We start from the raw sequence: 18,394 nt of genomic DNA, 5'->3' as shown, positions 1-18,394 counted from the left end.
TCAAAGTGCCAATAATTAAAAACTGTTAAATAATAATTGCTTCTAGTCACTACTGACTTGGGACTGGGCTGGACCTGAACCAAAATCCTAGAGATGAGGGACCAATTTCCATCTTCAGTCCCCTGAACCATCCAGATTTATGCATCTTTTGGACCTAGTATGTTTGACAGGGATATATGGCTTAGAACTGGACGAAGCACCCACCCAGCCTCTCACTGGCCTGATGCTCTGTATCTATGCTAACCTTTAATCTCTCTACAGAAGGCCTCCTAAGGACAGGCTGTCTCACCTTTAGCGTGGAAAGTCCATCCGTTCCTGTAGTACTCCCGCAGTTGGACCCTGTCTTGCTGGCCAAGGCAGCACACCTCGCTGTAAAACTGATGCTCAATGTAAACATAGGCAGCAGGAATGGCACCTGCCACCCCTTTGGCACCAAAGAACCCATTCACCTCTGGTGAGGCCAGCAAAATCTGATACTCTGCTCTGGTGCTCAGAACGAGATCCATGTAGGCTTGCGTGAGGTTGAAGTAACCAGTGGTGAGGTGTATTCTGGCACCTTGCTCTGCCTCTGTCAGCAACGTCTCTGTGACTATCTCGTCTATTTGAATCCCAAAGGGTTTCATTTGAATTAGTGGATAAATCCAGGTGTCCGGTTCTGTTTTTTGGTCCCCTCCTGCATCAGGGTTTTGCTGGGGCAATAACGGATCTCCTTCTGATCTCCTCCCATGAAAAGTCTGCGTGTGGAGTTCTTGTCGTGTCCTGGCAGCGTTGATCACTTCCATTACTCTCCTATTTGCCACTTCACAATATGTCGTCTTGTCTCCTGAGTGAAAACAAGGAATGACTAACAGAAGATATAGAGCTGTGACACTCAGGCTGAGGCTCGCGAGCTGCCAGTGGCTCTTTAATGGGTCTCCTGCGGTTCTTTGCAGCCCATGATGGTGTGATTTCATTATTAACCAATCGAAGTTATTAACCAATCAGGAGGCTTTTACTATGTTATTAACCAATTGTAATTGATAAAATAATAATGTTTGGTCAGTCACTTTGCTGTGAGAATAATATATGTAATATAAAATCTAACTAGTTCCCTGGCATAATGTTTAAATATGACTACATGGCTCTACGGTAAATGAAGCAATGAATTCACACTCCTGTGGCTCTTTTGGGTAATGTTGTTTTCTAGTTTGGCTCCTGAACCACTGAGGTCTGAGTATCACTGATACAGAGCTATGTAGTAGGGAAACTTACATGCAGAAGGACCACAGTGGAAGCAACCCAAAGAGACCATCGCCATGGAGACTGCATGCTGCCTCTCCAAGACAGAAATGTGGGCATTAGCACAGCTAGGGCAGCACATGACAGAGGGAGAAGTAGTCAGCCTTCATAGAAGGAAGGCCTGAACATGGGCAGCAGCTTCATGCTCAGTGGGAAATGAAAAGGCTACGAGCAGGGCTGGGGCAGAATGGTTGTCCTTGAAAGCTATGCACCACAGCTGTCCTCTGAAGAGGACTGGAATGTTCCAAAGGCAACCCTATATTTGCACAGTCAGTTTAGTGGGGGACCTTCTGGAAAAAAACCTCAGGAATCAAGTGCCACCAGAATTTCCAGATGGGGATTTTAGGCAAATGCCAGAGGGAACTAAGAGCCACTCATTTACTTTTGTACAAAAGGTTCTCTGTCGCCTACAAGCTGCAGACACTAGCTCCATCTGGCCCCACAGGACAGTACTCAATTGATGCCACCCTATTCTGCTCAGGTTCTTACACCGCACCCCACACTGTGGTATTTGAGTGCCAGTAAAGTGCTGTTTACCAGGAGTGCAGTGCAGGATCCTGTTTGTGCCAGATACAGACCTGATACACCACCTACAACTTCACTGCAGAGCAGAACAATCCCTTCTGAATCAGACTGGGACTTTTCTTAGGGACTGAAATTTGCTCCAGCCAAAGGATCACAGCAACTTTCTACTGTACTTTATAACAAAGGGATCTCCAGTCTCTTCTGCTGGGACTAGAACTGGGAAAACACACATTTGCAGCCGCAACAAGCCTATGGTGTATCTATGAATCTCAATTTGCAATTTGAATTGTGGGTTTGTGAAGGAGACACGTTTGTTCCACCTCTCTCTCCTGCTGAATCCACCTTCCTCTCCTGCTGAATCCCATTACCTAGAGCCAGTGATTTGACTCAGCAAATTTACATGTCCTATGGGGAAATGCAAGAGCGCCCTCTACATCCCCACCAGACAGCACTGTCACCCATTACACACACACACACACCCAGAGACACAACCACATCATGTCGTATGGATGAAGGCCTGCCTACAGTACTTCAACGTGGCTCAATTCAGAGCGTCTCCTCCCTTTGATTTCACTCAGTTCCCCATGTCTGATATTCTCCACCCTGTAGTGCTACAGAACAACATGCCCCTAAGCAGAAGAGCAGTTCCCAGATCCCCATGGGCTGGGGAAGAAACATTAAACAGCTGCTGACATGGACTGTTCCTCTCTGAAGGGGAGGGTGACCCTTAGGTCACTTTCAGTGACCCCTGCTGCCCAGTTTAGGAACAGCAACAATAAGCACTAACAGTTGGCCTCTCAAGCAAGTCTGGAAGATAACAGGGAGCTACAAAGTAAGAAGACGTGCATCCTTCGTTCAAGAGAGACATTTCCTTTTGATCCTCCTTTGGTAGGTTTGGCCCATCTTCTACGTCATAGTGGGCAGGATGAGCTGAAAGCACCCTTTGCTACCACCATTCTGGGAGCTACACACTACATTTAATATAGCCATTTAACACTAACTACCCACTGAAGAATGCTTAGGCTTCTCTCTTGGGCTGAAAAATTAGTCCCAGACTCCTAGCAGGGACCAACCTGTAAAGCAAGCTGATGAAGGTTGGCAGGGCCCAGAGGGTGTATACTTGCTCCAAACAACTAGAAAGGACTGAATCAAACTAGCTCAAGCACTGAAGTAATCTATCCCCATTGGAAGCAAGGTTTCCAAGTGTAAAAGAGCTGTGTCTAGACAACAAGTCAGTAGGGTGTTAGGCCTCTTGATGTGTTTATCATTCACAGGTCTAACACCCCACTGACTAGTTGCCTAGACGCTGCTCTTTTACACTTGGAAAAGACCATTTATCTGATTAGACACAGCAGACAAATATTTGCATGCTACCTGCCAAAAAGAAGCTCCCAGCTAAAACCCAAGAAGGACTTGGTTCTTTATCAGGCATGTTTGCCTCCAGCATTATCCCACACAAAATGAGCCTGCTGGAGGGTTGTCATTGCTCACTGGATCCATCTACTTCTATTACATTTAGCTTTGGAAGCATCACATCGGAATGTTACTGACATTCCAGACACCCTGCTGCCAGGAAGCAGCTTTGCTAGTTGGCAGTACTTGAACTAGGCTTCCACTTGGAAGATGGCAACAGCCCTGTGTGCCTTGTACTGGACACTGACTTATGTTTAGTACTGCTTCCCTAAGACACAGGGGTCCAATGCTCTGGACAATGCACTGTACAATAACTTCCCACAGCATAAGCTTTACCCACACACAAACCCCCTGTTACCAGAGTACCACATGTCATCTGAAATATTCTCCTCCCCCCACCCCATCTGCCCATTCCTCCACCATAGGGTCCCTGCCTCCTTCCAATTGGGCACTTATCTGAAAGCCAGGAACACATCTGATTGCAAAATACTATTCACTGAAAACAGACTGGAGTCATACATGCCCTCAAGATATTTATAGGGAACTATATTAATATAGCTAAGAATCTTGGAAAGGATACAGTCCGTCTTGCTTCAGAGCCTAAATCAATTACTAACCAGTGGGGTTAGGAAGAAATGCACCCTACGGGCTGGTTATTCTATAATTGACTTCTGCGGTTCCTTGCGTCTTCCTCTGAAGCAGCTAGTACTGGCCGCTGTCAGAGACAAGATACTGGACTAGACAGACCTCTGGGCAGATCCAGTGTGGCAATTCCTAGTAATCTTGGTTTTGCAACAAGTGGGATGGAAGGGGATTCCCCACACCCAGCTGACCAACATCAAGCCCTCAGTGATCCATAAAGTATTGGAGTCAGACCCACTCCACCCATCCCTTCCCATTGTTATTCCCTCCTTCATCTGGGCCACATCACCCTCATATTACAGGTCAGATGACTATCATACCTTGGTAAGGATGCACCATCCCCTCCATCATCTGGACTGTATCATCTGGCTGTAAGTGCAGCGACACATCTCCAATTGCATCCACTAGTTCAGTGAAGAAATCTGCGATCTCATGAGAGTCCTGTAGGAACACATAGCGGTCCTGCCGATTGGTGAAGTACGAGTCACTCAAGTTTGCACTGGCGGAGGAGAGGAGGGTAAGAATGCCAGGATAAAGAGTACAACCACATGGTCCTCATCACATATCTCATTGCACAGGCCTAGATACAGCTGCAGAATTACAATACAAAATGCCCTGATTTCACTTTTTAAAGAACATTCCCCAACAAGAGTGATATTTATTTTTTGTATTATCCTAGCACCTAGGAGCCCTGTTCATGGACCTGGACACCATTGTGCTAGGTGCTGTACAAACACAGAACAAGATGACCGTCCCAAACAGCTTACAATGCAGCTCCCTAACTCTGTGCAGCTAATGTGGAAGAGATCCACAAAAGCAAGAAATTTCCCTCTGAATCCTGTGACAGTTGCAACACCATAGTGCTCACTAAGGCGTAAGCAGGTTCCAAATGAAAACAATGCAGTCAGCATGTCTCTCAAGACCAGTAATGTGCATTCTCAGATCTAACTGTGCTGCTTCTTTACCACACCCCTGACTGGATCTCTCTCTGTAACCCTAGTCAGGAAAACAGGCACACCCCCTCTCCCAAATGGGGCACAGAATACGTATAAGGATGGACAGAGGCAGAACTCACCCACTCAGGATCACGTTATCATCAAAGAGGTAAACCTTGATGTGCTGCAGCCCGATGGTTTCGTTGAAACGCTCAGGGATTAAGCATTTGAGAAGCCCACGCAGATTTGGAGTGTGGAAGAGGGATACACGGACTTGCTCTGGAAACCTTCTCAGCAGTGGAAGTAACATGGTTCGAGAGTTCTTTCTGCCTGAGACACAGATGGGAATAGTTATACATGGAGCCACTTTTCTACCACACCACCAAATCTGCCAGCCAGGACCCCAACAAGAGGGCAAAACAGATCCCCCTCCCCCAAGCTGGAAGCTGCCTTCCCTAGGATCTGTTGCTTTATTTGCTTGACATTTTGAGAGGGTTTCTTGTTTTAAGAGAGGATTTATTTGCATTTTATATTAATGTTATCATGATGTAACCAGCATTCCAAGGCCACTGGTGAGTGGGCTTTATAAATTATTTAGCATGATGGTCACACTCATGCTTCTTCACCTGGCTGCACGTAACACTAACTGACCTGGAGTGAGGATTTACACCACCACCACTTCTGCCAACTCCAACCCTCCTTTACAAGATGAAGGAGCAGAAAAGAGGGCTGGGGGTGGAGCAAATTCCACTGACACAGGAACTGGAGTTGGTGGGGTTGCTTGGGTGTAACTGAGGGCAGGATTTGGCTCAGCTATTTTAACGTTCCCATCATTTATTTTCTGAAATAATACTACCGTGTTGGAAAGTTACGTGAGAATACAAAGCTACTGTATTTTGATGACTTGTGGCTCTTAGCAAAACAGAGCTGGTTTTAGAAGAGAGCAGGTTTTAAATCTTTGGGTCCGATAAGCTATTTTTTAGAGCACGGACCTCCAAGCTCATCTGACCAATCCAGTTAGCTTGCTGAAACGAGCCTGGGAAGTGGGCAGGGGGAGGGACACCCCATAATACCTACCTCGAGATCCCCTTGTGAAATCTAGGAGAATGGAAACTCTGAAGTCCGAGGGCCCACTTGCCTGCAGTGACCTCTCCAGGGTTTCTTCTATGCAATCCACCTGAAGGGAAACAGTCACACTGCACATTACCCAGAGTAAGTGAACCTACACTCTGGATTGTACAACCCAGGGAGCCAGTTGCTGGGAAAGCCTGTGTGCCTCTCTATGAATCTTTTCCAGTCATCAATCTTTCTAATTTAGATGTAACCTCTTTGGGACAGTGACCCTGTCTCTTTTTTTTAAATATATAAAGCACTAACGTCATCTGGGGCATCAGAAATAACGAGGGTACAGATTTTGTCTGCACACAAAGCCACGATTCAAGCCTCTGAACTCTAGTTACACACAGCAGAGAGTCACCCAGCCTCACTCCTAGATCAGAGACTTCCACTGCCATCCAAAGGGGAGGGGCAGTTCCTGTGAGCTGCAGGGCCTATTCTGCTCCTATTATGAGCGGATTAAAGTCCTGTGTACAAGTCTTAAATCAGTTACAGAGGAAGCCAAACAAATCAACATCCAAGATAATCTGCCCACCTGCTGGACTTGTCCTCATGGTGGAATTTGTATTTCAAGCTACAGAATCATTTCAGGGCTCAAGATTTCTGCTCAGAGCTCTTTGTAGAGAAAAGCCTTGTTTCCAGTGGGGAAAGGTAGGGAGTAGAGAAGGTAAAGCAACATGAGGCAAAACAGAGACCTCCCCTTGCTACGACAGGCTGACAAGAAGTTGTACACACACAGATCACACTCACTGCACCTGTATGCAGTACACAGGGGACACACGATACAGACTACCACATTAGCATCACTAAAACTACTTCCACTCTTTTGAAAGCAAGTGCTAGTGTGTGAGTACCAGCAACCCCACAGTAGGAGAAAATATGCAGAAACTGTGCCAATAATTTTTAACCCCATTACCCATCGAGATTCATGGCATGTGTGACAGTTCCTGAGATCAGTAATAAGTTTACACCACACATTCCCTGAGCCTATCCTTCAGGTGCCCTTTCTGCATGCCAAGCCCCATGTGCAGTCTGGAGCCATGTTGAAAGGCTCCCAAGCAAGAGGATGGAAGCATAGGCAAAGTCTGAGTCCAGGCGCTCAGATGGACCCCCCACTCCAGCTAAAGCAAAAGTCAATGCACGGGGCACCTATCCAAGTAGGTATTTTTTCAAGCATCCATCCACACTTACCAGCTCCTGTTCTAGGAGTCCTGTTCCGAGGTACAGCGAAGCCACCACTACTCGCTGCTTGGCTGCCTTTATCTGTTCCTGAGGACAGGGGAAGAGGAAAACAAGTGCATGTTCACATGCTGAGCTGTGATTTCATAAACACTCTTGGCTCTGCAGAGAACACCAAATCCCTTTCGTAGCCCTGGCAGCTACAGAATTAAGCCACAGACAAGCAGCAGAGCTCCCTGATGGGATTTAACTTCAGCCACTTTAGAGGGGTATGCCTTTCCCTCCTTCAGTGTTACCCAAGTATTCATTTTTATTCTGCACCCCTTCCCCCAATGCCCTGCCCCACCCCTGCATCTTCCCGCTCCGCCTCTTCCCGCCCAGCTCTACCCTTCCCACAAGCACGCTGTGCCCACACTCCTTCCCCTGCAGTGCCTCCTGATGCCACAAAACAGCTGATCTGCAGCAAGCACTGGGAGGGGGAGATGCTGATCCGTGGGGTCGCAGGTGGGCGGGAAGCACTGTGGAGAAGGAGAGGCGTTGATAGGGGGGCTGCTGGTGGATGCTAAGCACCCACCATTTTTTTCCCATGGGTGCTCCAGCCCTGGAGCACCCACGGAGTCAGCGCCTATGCCTCTGGGTGCTTTCATCTTCCCCACTTGTCCCACATGGAAGTTAAGTGTGGCATTTGCCAGTAGCATATCTCCTCCAGCACTGACTTTACAAAGGAAGGCCTGTCTGTGGAAGCTCCTGGAGGTCCTACTGACTCATTCACTGGTACCCCTGGTCTGGCCAATCCTGTTCCCCAATAACTTACAAATCATAAGGCAATCCTGACACTGTCATTTTAAGAACTCCTCATCCCTACATTTGAGCATTTCTGAAATGTAGGGTTGCTAATTTTAACTTGACAAGATCCAAACAATCAAACTGAACAAGGAAATTCTCCTTCCAACCCTGTTGCATGTCTGAGGAGAGATACATTATGGAACCTGCATACCAGTCACATTAACAGCTGCCACCACCTCCCCACATGCATGCTGGAAGCACACAACTCACCTTCATGAGTTCATAGAATTCAGTTGGGGATGAGAGCACCCGGATGCGAGAGCTGGAGACCGCAAACTCTGGAACCAGGTTCCTGATCCACTGGAACCTGTGCGCACCCTCGGGACAAACACAGAATGATGGGGCTGTGACCTGAGGAACCACAGGGGTGAGCAATGGGGCCAGCAGCAGCCATGATGATCTGGCAAAGGAAAAACAGATTGAGGAATTCTGCATGATGGAATTGCAGTTTCCTACAAGCACCGTCCAGGTTCATGAGCAAAGGGTGCATCAGGCGAGGTATTTCCAGTAGAGACAGGGAAGTATTAGTGCTGTTACACAAGGCACTGGGGAGACCTCATCTGGAATACTATGTGCAGTTCTGGTCCCACATGTTTAAAAAAGATTCATTCAAACTGCAACAGGTGCAGAGAAGGGTGACTAGAGTGATCTGAGGAATGGAAAACCTACCTTAGGAGAGGAGACTCAAAGAGCATGGCTTGTTTAGCCTAATCAAACAAAGGCTACAGGGAGATCTGATTGCTCTCTATAAATACATCAGAAGGATAAATACCAGGGAGGGAGAGGAGTTACTTAAATTAAATGCCAAAGGGGACACAAGAACAAATGGATAGAAACTGGCCATCAACAAGTTCAGGCTTGAAATTAGATGAAGGTTTCTAACCATCAGAGGAGTGAGCTCTGGAACACCCTTCCAACGGGAGCTGTGGGGGCAATAAACCTAACTGGTTTCAAGCTTGATAAATATATGGAGGGGATGGTATGATAAGACTGCCTACAATAGCACGTAGCCAATCTGTGACTGCTAGCAGAAAATATCTCCAAAGGTTGGTGATGGGACACTAGATGGGGAGGACTCGGAGTTACTACAGAGAATTCTTTCTCAGGGGTATGGCTGGTTGGTCTTGCCTACATTCTCAGGGTTTAACTGATCGCCATATTTGGAGTCGGGAAGGAATTTCTTCTTGGGTCAGAATGGCAGAGACCCTCAGGGGTTTTCACCTTCCATTGTAGCATGGGCCGCTTGTCGGTTTAAACTAGTGTAAATGGTGGAGTCTCTGTAACTTGAAGTCTTTAAATCATGATTTGAGGACTTCAGTAACTCAGCCAGAGGTTAGTGGTCTATTACAGAAAGGGTGGGTAAGTGTCTGTGGCCTGCAATATGCAGGATGTCAGTCTAGATGATCATGATGGTCCATTCTGGCCTTAAAGTCTATAAGTCTATGCAAGTGGGCCTGCAGCATTACACATCTCACTGATGTTAAGACTCCCTTTCACCTCTGTCCATCACACCAGGCTCACCAGAGTTACATGTGGAAGCAGAAAACTAGGAGCAAAAGATAGAAGAAGGCAGACCTGAACATCAGTGACTCCCCTGGATTCCACAAAGGGAGAGGCTCCCTGAGGGGCAGCAGAGCAGACATGCAAAAAGAGGAAGACAGACAATGAATGGCACTGAGAGCAGAAAGAAATGCTAGAGCAGAGGTGGGCAAACTATGGCCCGCGGGACCATTCTGCCCTGCCCTTGAGCTCCCAGCTGGAGAGGCTAGCCCCTGGCCCCTCCCCTGCTGTCCCCCCTCCCCCACAGCCTCAGCTCGCCATGCCACCAGCGCTCTGGGCGGCGGGGCTGTGAGCTCCTGCCAGTCAGCATGGCAGCACAGCTGGCTCTGACTGGGCGGCGTGGCCGCCAGTCCTGGTGCTCTGAGTGGTATGATAAGGGGGCGGGGAGCAGGGGGGTTGGATAAGGGGGAGGGGATTCTGGGGGGCAGTCAGGGGACAGGGAGCGGTTGGATAGGCGTGGGAGTACCGGGGGGGCCTGTCAGCAGGCAGGGGTGTGGACAGGGGTTGGGGCAGTCAGGGGACAGGGAGCAAGGGTGTTGGGGGTCCCGGGGTGGGCGGTCAGGGGACAAGGAATGGGGGGGGTTGGATGGGTCAGAGGTTCTGAGGGAGGCAGTCGGGGTGGGGGGGGGAGGAGCGGGAGAGGGCGGAGGCCAGGCTGTTTGGGGAAGCACAGCCTTCCCTACCTGGCCCTCCATACAGTTTCGAAATCTTGATGTGGCCCTCAGGCCAAAAAAAGTTTGGCCACCCCGTGCTAGAGTAACAAATGGAGGGCGCTAACTCCTAGGACGCCCCATTCTAACTCAGCTTTCCAAAGGCTCTCTTTATGCTCTCTGCCAACCCTGGGACAAATCACTCCTCAACACTGCCTTTACTACACAAACATCAGCTTCCTTGTGACCAAACGCTGTTTCCCGTTCTGTTATAGCCACTCTGATTTGTGTTTCCCCCAAGCACACACTTCTTATAATCCAATCCAAGAGCTTTATAACAGCTTTCACAACTGTGTGTGACCTTTAAGACACATTTTTGAATCCACATTTTTAATAAACCAAGTACTTCAGGACTGATCCAGAACAAAATGTAGAACACACAAAGCACCCAACACCAGTCCTAGCAAAGCTACTGAATGCATAATGCTGCAAGCCACAACCACCACAATCCAGGAACTCCCCTCATTGAAAAACCCAGAGAAAGCTGCCAAGTTCTGAAGTATGCCTCAGACAAAATATATGAGCTGAAAGCTGAATGGGAAGAAACTGCAGCTAACATACAGTGTCATGCAGAGCATAAGGGATTGGAAGGAGGAAGTTAAGGTTTCACTCACTGAAGCTGCAAAGTGTAACTGGAAAATGAGTTGCAGGAAACATTTTTACCAAAAAAAAGTCTCAAAGAACAATTCAAACTTCCTCCTCTTGAGAGCCATTTGGGAGAAGGCCCATTGCTCAGAGCTGCAGGTTTGTCTTTGGGGTGCAGAGGGACAGATAACTGGCATGGGGAGGGGGAGTGAGTGAACTATCCTTTCCCCTTTCGAGACCGAGAGTGAAATTCTGAATGGGCCACAGGCAGGTCACACACTGACCCTTCATGGAAGTTTGTCCATATCACAAAGTCACCACACAATTCAGCACAATTAGCAGTGGCATCCAAGGAGAGATCCAGGAATGGAAAAACAAGTCACTGAACTTCATCTACAGAGCTGGGAAATGACTGCTCAAACCAAAACTATTAGTCCAAGTTACAGGAATAGGACATTTACACACAAAGAACCGTGCCTGCTCCTCATATCTCTGAGGAATGGTTGGTCCCTCAGGGCCAACATGCAACCCTGTAATTTTGATCTGCCCTGACACATGCCGTCATCTCATACAAAGAAAATCCACTTGAGTATTACCAGAATTTTATGAGGAACTCTTCAGTTTTACCACCATTCAAAGCCAAAATGACCACAGGTTCCAGGAAGATAAGATGATTTCACTTATTTACTTCATGATAAAACACTGAATCTTCACAAGGTTTGCAAAAGCCCTTGCATAAAAGCCAGTTTGCAGCTGCATTTCCCAGAAAATCCAACAGTTTGCGATGAATAGGCAGTGACAATGGAGTCAGCCTGTATAATAATTCCTAGCAGATCATGCGGACTGAACTTTGAACAGCAGTAATTTGATCTTGAAGAGGAATGGAAACCTTCCCTAAAGAAAAGGCATTTTAAAGCACTTCCCTAGCCATTTCCAAAAGCAGCTACCTACATGAAATGCATTTTTAAGGGCTGTTGTTTTTTAAGTTATCCACCTGCATCCTACAGGAGCTGAGCAGCACCATGCAAGCACACCGGAGGTCTTTGCTTACTATGTCCTGCAGAGTGACCTACACGGATTAAGCTGAGCAGAGAGACACTGTGATGGCAACAGACTTATCACTAAAAACAATCAGGAGTCCTTGGGGCACCTTAGAGACTAACAAATTTATTTGGGCATAAGCTTTCGAGGGCTAAAACCCACTTCATCGGATACATGGAGTGGAAAATACAGTAGCAGGTATATATACACAGTACATGAAAAGATGGGAGTTGCCTTACCAAGTGGGGGGTCAGTGTTAACGAGACAATTCAATTAAAGTGGAAGTAGGCTATTCTCAACAGTAGAATACCAAGGAAGGAAAAATCACTTTTGTAGTGGTAATGAGGGTGGCCCATTTCAAACAGTTGACAAGAAGGTGTGAGTAACAGTAGGGGGAAATAGTATGGGGAAATTAGTTTTTGTAATGACCCATCCACTCCCAGTCTTTATTCAGGCCTAATTTGATGGTGTCCAGTTTGCAAAAACTGGTTTCCCCATACTAATTTCCCCCTACTGTTACTCCTACAATTATTGACCCCTACAATTATTCCATATGAGGTGGTGACAGCAAATTTTACATGCAACATGACAGCAACTAGTGATTCATACACCCGAGGATCAATATTTTCTTCACTAGACTGATGGCCAAGCCTGAAGCAAACTGCATTTCCCAAATAACATGACAACGGCCTAGAATCAAGTTTCAAAAGAAAATTTTTCAATAGCATTTTTGAGATTTCAATGAAGTTGTTTCACTGCAGAAAGTCTGAAGACAGAAATTAAACTACACCCCTCCATAAAAAACCCTCAATAAATACTCTTCTGGAAACCACTGTCACTGTGGGAAAGACTGTACTTTATGCCAGGTTCTCTGTGTGTGTTGATAGGCATTGGTTACCCTTTGTAATCTTCTTTGATGCCTCTAAGATTTAAAAATAAAATGTGTAAGTGCATTTGACATAAGTGCATAAGACAAATCTGGAGTTTGTAATGTATTTGATGTGGAATCTGCAGGATTTTATAATTTGGGCTACAAAACCCTTCAAAGTGAATACAAGTTTGGCACTAGTCAACTGTAACTAGCAACAGTGTTTTTTTGAAGCAGATACCTCTACCCACAGACCACTGAAAATACTCAAGCAACTACCTGCAAATCATCCCAAAAACATTCTGCACATACAGCCATCAGAACCCTAAGTTAAGAGAAACCACTAGAACCCACATTTCCAACAAACCAAGAGTGTCCAAGAACAGACGGAAAAAGCTTTCAAGTCAGTCCACAAACAATGACTAATTAATCTGAAAAAGAAACCAGAACTAGCAGAGGTCAATCTGAATCTTTTCTGGATAAAATCCGTTCCCTATTTATAGATGGGAGTTTTTCTGGACATTCTATTTTTAAGAATTGTGGTTTTGTCATGCAGACTTGTACATACTAGAGGGAACTCAGAAGCTACGATTCACTGTAAAACCTCAGCTGCAGTACAGGAAATGAACTGAAACTGCAGAATCCAGCTCAGTCCTTTCACCCACACAGAAGTCACCACACAGTGGGATCTGCAAATTGCTCTTGCCTTGAAATTCAGCACTTGGGTATACACTGTTTCTTTTTGCAGAGCTTTATGGGTCAATGGCTGAGTCTGAAAATTGATTTTGTAGTTAAAACACTGACGCAGCCAACAAGCAGAGAAGCTTGAGAGGAACTTCTTTGAACTGCCAAAATCAAGCAGCAGTGTGATGCTAAACATATGGCCTGTTCTTTTCTTCCCAGACTCTTGCTTTCTCTGTTTTTAAGTCCATTGAGGAGAGAAGCAAGCCACACTCTCACTGGAGTCTGTGAGGTCACGTCAGCACTCACAGGTCAGGCTGCTGCTCACCTCCCACCCACTAGAAAAGTATCAGTAAAAGAAGATGCCAGGGGACAAGAGAGGGTAAAGCAGCACACAGGTTGTAAAATGAAAAAAAGTCATGTATGCATTGACTCACACTGTAAAAGTTGTACTATTAGAAAACAAAACACCACCATGAGAGAACTGTGACAATTTTGTTAAGTGAAATGAAAGTTTCAGTGATTCACAGGATAAGAAGATACCCTTCCCCAAACATAACTTACTATATTAAAAATACCAGGAATTAAGTAGACTAAATACAAGAAAGAGCTCTGCACCCTTTTGCCCAGGAGACAACATGGGCAGCTAATACTGGAGTTGCTTTGCGAACCAGATTTAATGCATCCAACCACTTTTTCAGCAATTGATTCTTCATGGAAATTGGCAACAGAAATTGTGGCTTGGTTGCCACTTAATAAATCTTTAAGTAAGTTTTAAGTATCAAGAGATGGCGAACAACAAGTTCCTTATTCAAAAGCTGCCCCCACCTCTCGGCCCCTTGGCCCAGAGGTGGGGACAGCTTTTGAATAAGGAACTCATTGTTCGCCATCTCTTGATAATAAATCTTTAAGTAAGTTTTACTGTACCCAAGTGAATTGGTGAGAACAGAACAGTCAGAACATCTGCGGAGACAAGGTCAAGTAGTTATGAGAATGTAACAAACTTCCTGTAATACCAGCAGCAAATGGCCTTTCCCAAATAACGCAAGACTCACAACTATCCAAGATAATTTAAAGACTTTAAAATTACTGTACACTGCAAAAAGGCATCATCATTCAGCATCTTCTAAAAAGAGCTCCAATGTATTTAGCAGCAGTTATTACTCGTGCTGGCACTCAGCCTCCAACTGGATAGTGTAAGTATCTAACAGAAAGACACTGGTGGAAAAGTAACCAACTCGCCAGTTACTACAAAATATGACACCACACGTTAAAAAAAAGCAACAGTCTTCAGCAAGGTTCATCCTATCTGATGCCTCCATTTAGTGGATGAATGAAGGAAATGTAGCCTTCTGTCATGTACCTCCCAAGGATGCCCACACATCTTGTGTAAGTGGCCAGCTGGCGAGTGTTACTGTTTAAACATTTTATAAACTACACTCCTATTGTACAAGTGCCAACATTTTTAGTGAGGAGCTTTTCCGTCCCTGATAAGCTAACTGCAGAGCATTATCAGCAGGAGATTTCTGCTGAAGTCAAAGTTCATCTGAACTTGAGAATAGCACACTATATGGTATTCTACAAGAATTTATGGCTGCGGAGCTTGGAACATCAGTATGCAATCTGCCCAGAATAAAGTGCAGCATGTGACCATCTTATGCTCCAACACAAGAGCGCAAAGGGGTAGAGGATGAACCACAACATGGCTCTAATTCAGCAATCACTTCTTTATACTTAATTTAGATGCAAAAATGTTAAAGATACAGACACAAAATGCTGTACCCAACTTCAGGGAAAATGAAGAAATTAAAGAAAACTGGAAGCCAACCTTATAATTTGAGGATATAAGAAATGCTGATTTTTCTTAATATGAATCAGATTTGGAGACTGTGCATGGAATTATCCCAGATGAAAAATCTCAGAAAGCAGGGTAATAAGACATACATGGTGCCAGAAAAAAGGTAATTGCTTAATGGCTTTGTTTCAAAACTGTGACATATACAGTCAGGCAGTTGGCCTGTGCTCTGTGATTGCTGCAGTTACAATTCCTCTCAGTAATAATTTATATCCTGAGACTTTGCATTCCTATTGGGGGGCGGGGGAGGGCTGTGGTTCAATAACAGAAGGCTCCTCTGAAAACAACAAGACCTCAAGAGACTATGACAATGCAGAATCTAGCAGATTTGTTTTTGGATTGGCTGGAAGTGGTACAGTATTGTAACTTCTTTTAAAACTAAATATTTGCTCAAGAATCCAAAAGATTCCAACCGAAATCAGGCATAAGCTTTCCTAAATTCAATTTCCTTTTCTTGATCTCTCCAGAGAAAGTCACCTTCCACAAGATTAGGCCAGTAGTTCTCAAATTGGGCTTCCTGGTGGTCTGACGAAGGAAAGAATTTAATAACTGGGGGAATGGGCTGTTGCGAATGGAAGGCAAGTTTTACCAAGGAATCCACAGAATGAAAAAGAGTTGGAGATGCCATGGAGTAGGTCAAACCTGGGAGTCCAAAGAGATCATTAAATTATTCTGCCCTACTCTAGAGGAACTTTTGCTAGCTATGCGTAGATTTGGAATTTGAGACGATACTGAGTTTAGAAGCTCCAGAGATGGAGATCAGGAGCAGGAACACACATGCCAGATAAAACAAACACTGATCTGTAGAACAAAACAACCAGATCCTTTTAGAGTTTCAAAGAGAAGTCGTTTTTTTCTGATCACCCATTAGTTTGCATAATCACTGGCGCTACAAATTTCTGTTTATTTTTTTTTAAGTTGAATTTTCATTTATTAGGCAAACAATACAAAGAGATTCACTTAGATTTCTGATTCTGTGCTTGTGCCTTCAACACTTTTACAACAATCTTCTGCTCCTCAATAAGGAAAGCTCGTTTGATTCTGTCACGGACACATTTAGCACACATGGAACCGCCATAGGCTCTGCTAACATGCTTCTTTGTTTTTAACAACCTCATAAGGACTTTAGGGCACACAGCACGAACACCGCGAAGTCTTCCTGGACACACACCACATGCAGACTTTGGTGCCTTGCCAACTTTCTTAGTGTAAAGGTAAACAATCCTGTTATCTGGTGTCCGGGACAGCCTAGTCTTGTTGGAGGCTGTGTTGGACGACAACCTACGACGGTATGTCAGATGCTGAACCATTTATTATATCTGGTCTCGCCGGGACCGGAAGAGGGACAGCAAGCATCAGCAGCGTCATAACAAAGAACAAAGGTCTCCTCAGGTTTCTGGACTACTCTGCACTCCAGAGGATCAGCTAAGGCTTCAAATATACTTAGTGTCTGCATTTCTTTCTGTTCAGATGCTTATAACTAAGGCTATGATTTTGACACAAAAATGTTTAGTAAATTTCCCAGCAGAGTTGTGAGGAAAAAAAGTCAAGTCACAGAAAGGGCAGTGTTGGAGAGCGAGACCACTGCCCAGAAGCAGCTCCTGTCCCACAGGGCTGGGCCCAGCTCTCTGCTCCGGGTGTTGCAGCCTGGCACATGGGGTCACAGAGCCACTCAGGTGTGACTGGTCTTCCCCTCCATAAACGGAGGGGGAAGGGTGGGCAAGGCAACCCTGAGCGACACTGCGACCCCGAGCGCCAGGTTGCAGTGCTGCCCAGTCTGGGGGCCAAATCAAATGCGCTTTCACAGCCAGTTCCAAGTTTTCACAGACTCCATTCACATTCGCGCTCCCCGTGATTAAATCGTAGCCTTATTAGAACGTGCCATCCCCGTGGTCCCTGGGCACCTCAGACACGGCCCGGCGGCCGGGAGGAGGCCGGAGGTGGCACGTGCCCTCCCCCCGCATTGCCTACCCAACGCGCCCTTGGGCTGCCTGCTGCGTGCGTCCGGCCGCCCCGCCTCGCCCCGCCCCGCCCCAGAAGCCGGCGGGCGGCGCCCAGCGCCGGGCACCCGCTGCAGGCCGCTGGGCGAGGCGGGCCCGGCTGAGCCCGCAGCGATGCGCGGCCAGGGCGGGGCGGCGCACAGCGCGGGCGGGGAACGGGCCACCCTTACCTCCGGGAGCGCCGGTCCCGGCCGAGGGACAGACGGTCCGAGAGGCGCCCGAGCAGCGCGGCCAGGCCCAGCCTCCCGTGAGGAAGCAGGCCCAAGAGCCGCCGCCACAACGCGGGACCGCCGGCCGCCGCCATGGAGACTACGCTGCTTCCGCTTCCGGCCGCCGCCATGGAAACCTCGCTACTTCCGCTTCCGGCCGCCGCGGGACGCGCAAGCCACCGACTTCAAAAGCGAAAACTTTATTTGGGGCGCGAACCACGGACACGGCCCCTCGGGCGCAGCCAGGCCCGGCTCGGGCGCCTGGGTTCCACCCCCAGCTGCCGCCGGCGCACCGGGGCCGCCTGCCGCAGCGTCACCCGGCGGCGTCAGGGCGCGGCGGGCTGGGCGAGGCTGGCTTGAGGCGGAGGGGCCGGGAGACCGGTCACGGGAAGGCGAGGCCTAGCAGCAGCCGAGCCCGGCCAGCCCCTTCGACAGGCCCAGCACTGCGGGCGCCGTGGCCGGCCCGGGGTCCTGCGCGGGACTGGGCCTGACTGCCTGGAGAAAAGTCCGGGATCCCGCCTGCCTGCTAGGACGTGACGACGCTTGGGCAGCGTGGGGAAGCTCGTGGGTGCGGACACAGACCTTCCCCGGCGAGGCACCTAACCTGTGGAACTCCCTGCTGCGGAGAATGATCATGCACCTTCCCTGTACTCAGAACCTCTTGGGCCGATAATATTGCCACACCCTGTCTGGCAACAAGATAGCATTCCTCCAGGGATTCCCAGTGCGCCTTGTCTTTCTTTACCTTCAAGATTGCCAGGTCACTGGGATACGGACTGTCTTGCTACACAGGGCTAAGCACACTGAAGGCACTTTTAATAATAATGCATCGTTCACTGCTTTCTAGGTACAGGAAAGTTGGTTTGCATGCCTGGGTAGTGGGTTTACAGCAGGACCACGGTGTCTGTGCTGAAGGGAGGCAGATGTACATAAGAAGTATAGAATTAACCT

General features: G+C 47.3%; 1 protein-coding gene and 1 pseudogene across 8 annotated transcripts in view; both read right to left on the bottom strand.

Moving 5' to 3' along the window:
• PGS1 (phosphatidylglycerophosphate synthase 1) overlaps positions 1-17,574 on the bottom strand; it is a 47,469-nt gene extending 29,895 nt beyond the window's left edge. For 5 of the 8 annotated variants that reach the window (XR_013347937.1, XR_013347938.1, XM_077833777.1 and 2 more), the window contains exons 1-7: positions 17,405-17,574; positions 8,145-8,334; positions 7,101-7,178; positions 5,871-5,970; positions 4,934-5,123; positions 4,179-4,357; positions 290-823 (exon numbers count right to left, since the gene is read on the bottom strand). Coding sequence is in view for 3 of the 8 variants with exons in the window: in XM_077833777.1 (XP_077689903.1) it covers positions 290-823; positions 4,179-4,357; positions 4,934-5,123; positions 5,871-5,970; positions 7,101-7,178; positions 8,145-8,334; positions 17,405-17,574 (1,441 nt within the window). In the remaining 5 variants the exon portion in view is untranslated. The remainder of the gene's footprint in view (positions 1-289; positions 824-4,178; positions 4,358-4,933; positions 5,124-5,870; positions 5,971-7,100; positions 7,179-8,144; positions 8,335-17,404) is intronic. The other 3 variants (XR_013347940.1, XR_013347941.1, XR_013347939.1) reach the window with 1 other exon arrangement.
• On the bottom strand, positions 16,151-16,561 carry LOC144274570 (large ribosomal subunit protein eL34 pseudogene; annotated as a pseudogene).
• Positions 17,575-18,394: the final 820 nt, after the last annotated feature.

This window comes from Eretmochelys imbricata, chromosome 14, assembly GCF_965152235.1.
Source record: "Eretmochelys imbricata isolate rEreImb1 chromosome 14, rEreImb1.hap1, whole genome shotgun sequence".
Lineage (NCBI taxonomy): Eukaryota > Metazoa > Chordata > Testudines > Cheloniidae > Eretmochelys > Eretmochelys imbricata.
Note: the sequence above shows the minus strand (reverse complement) of the source record. Positions and strands in the feature narration are given on the sequence as shown.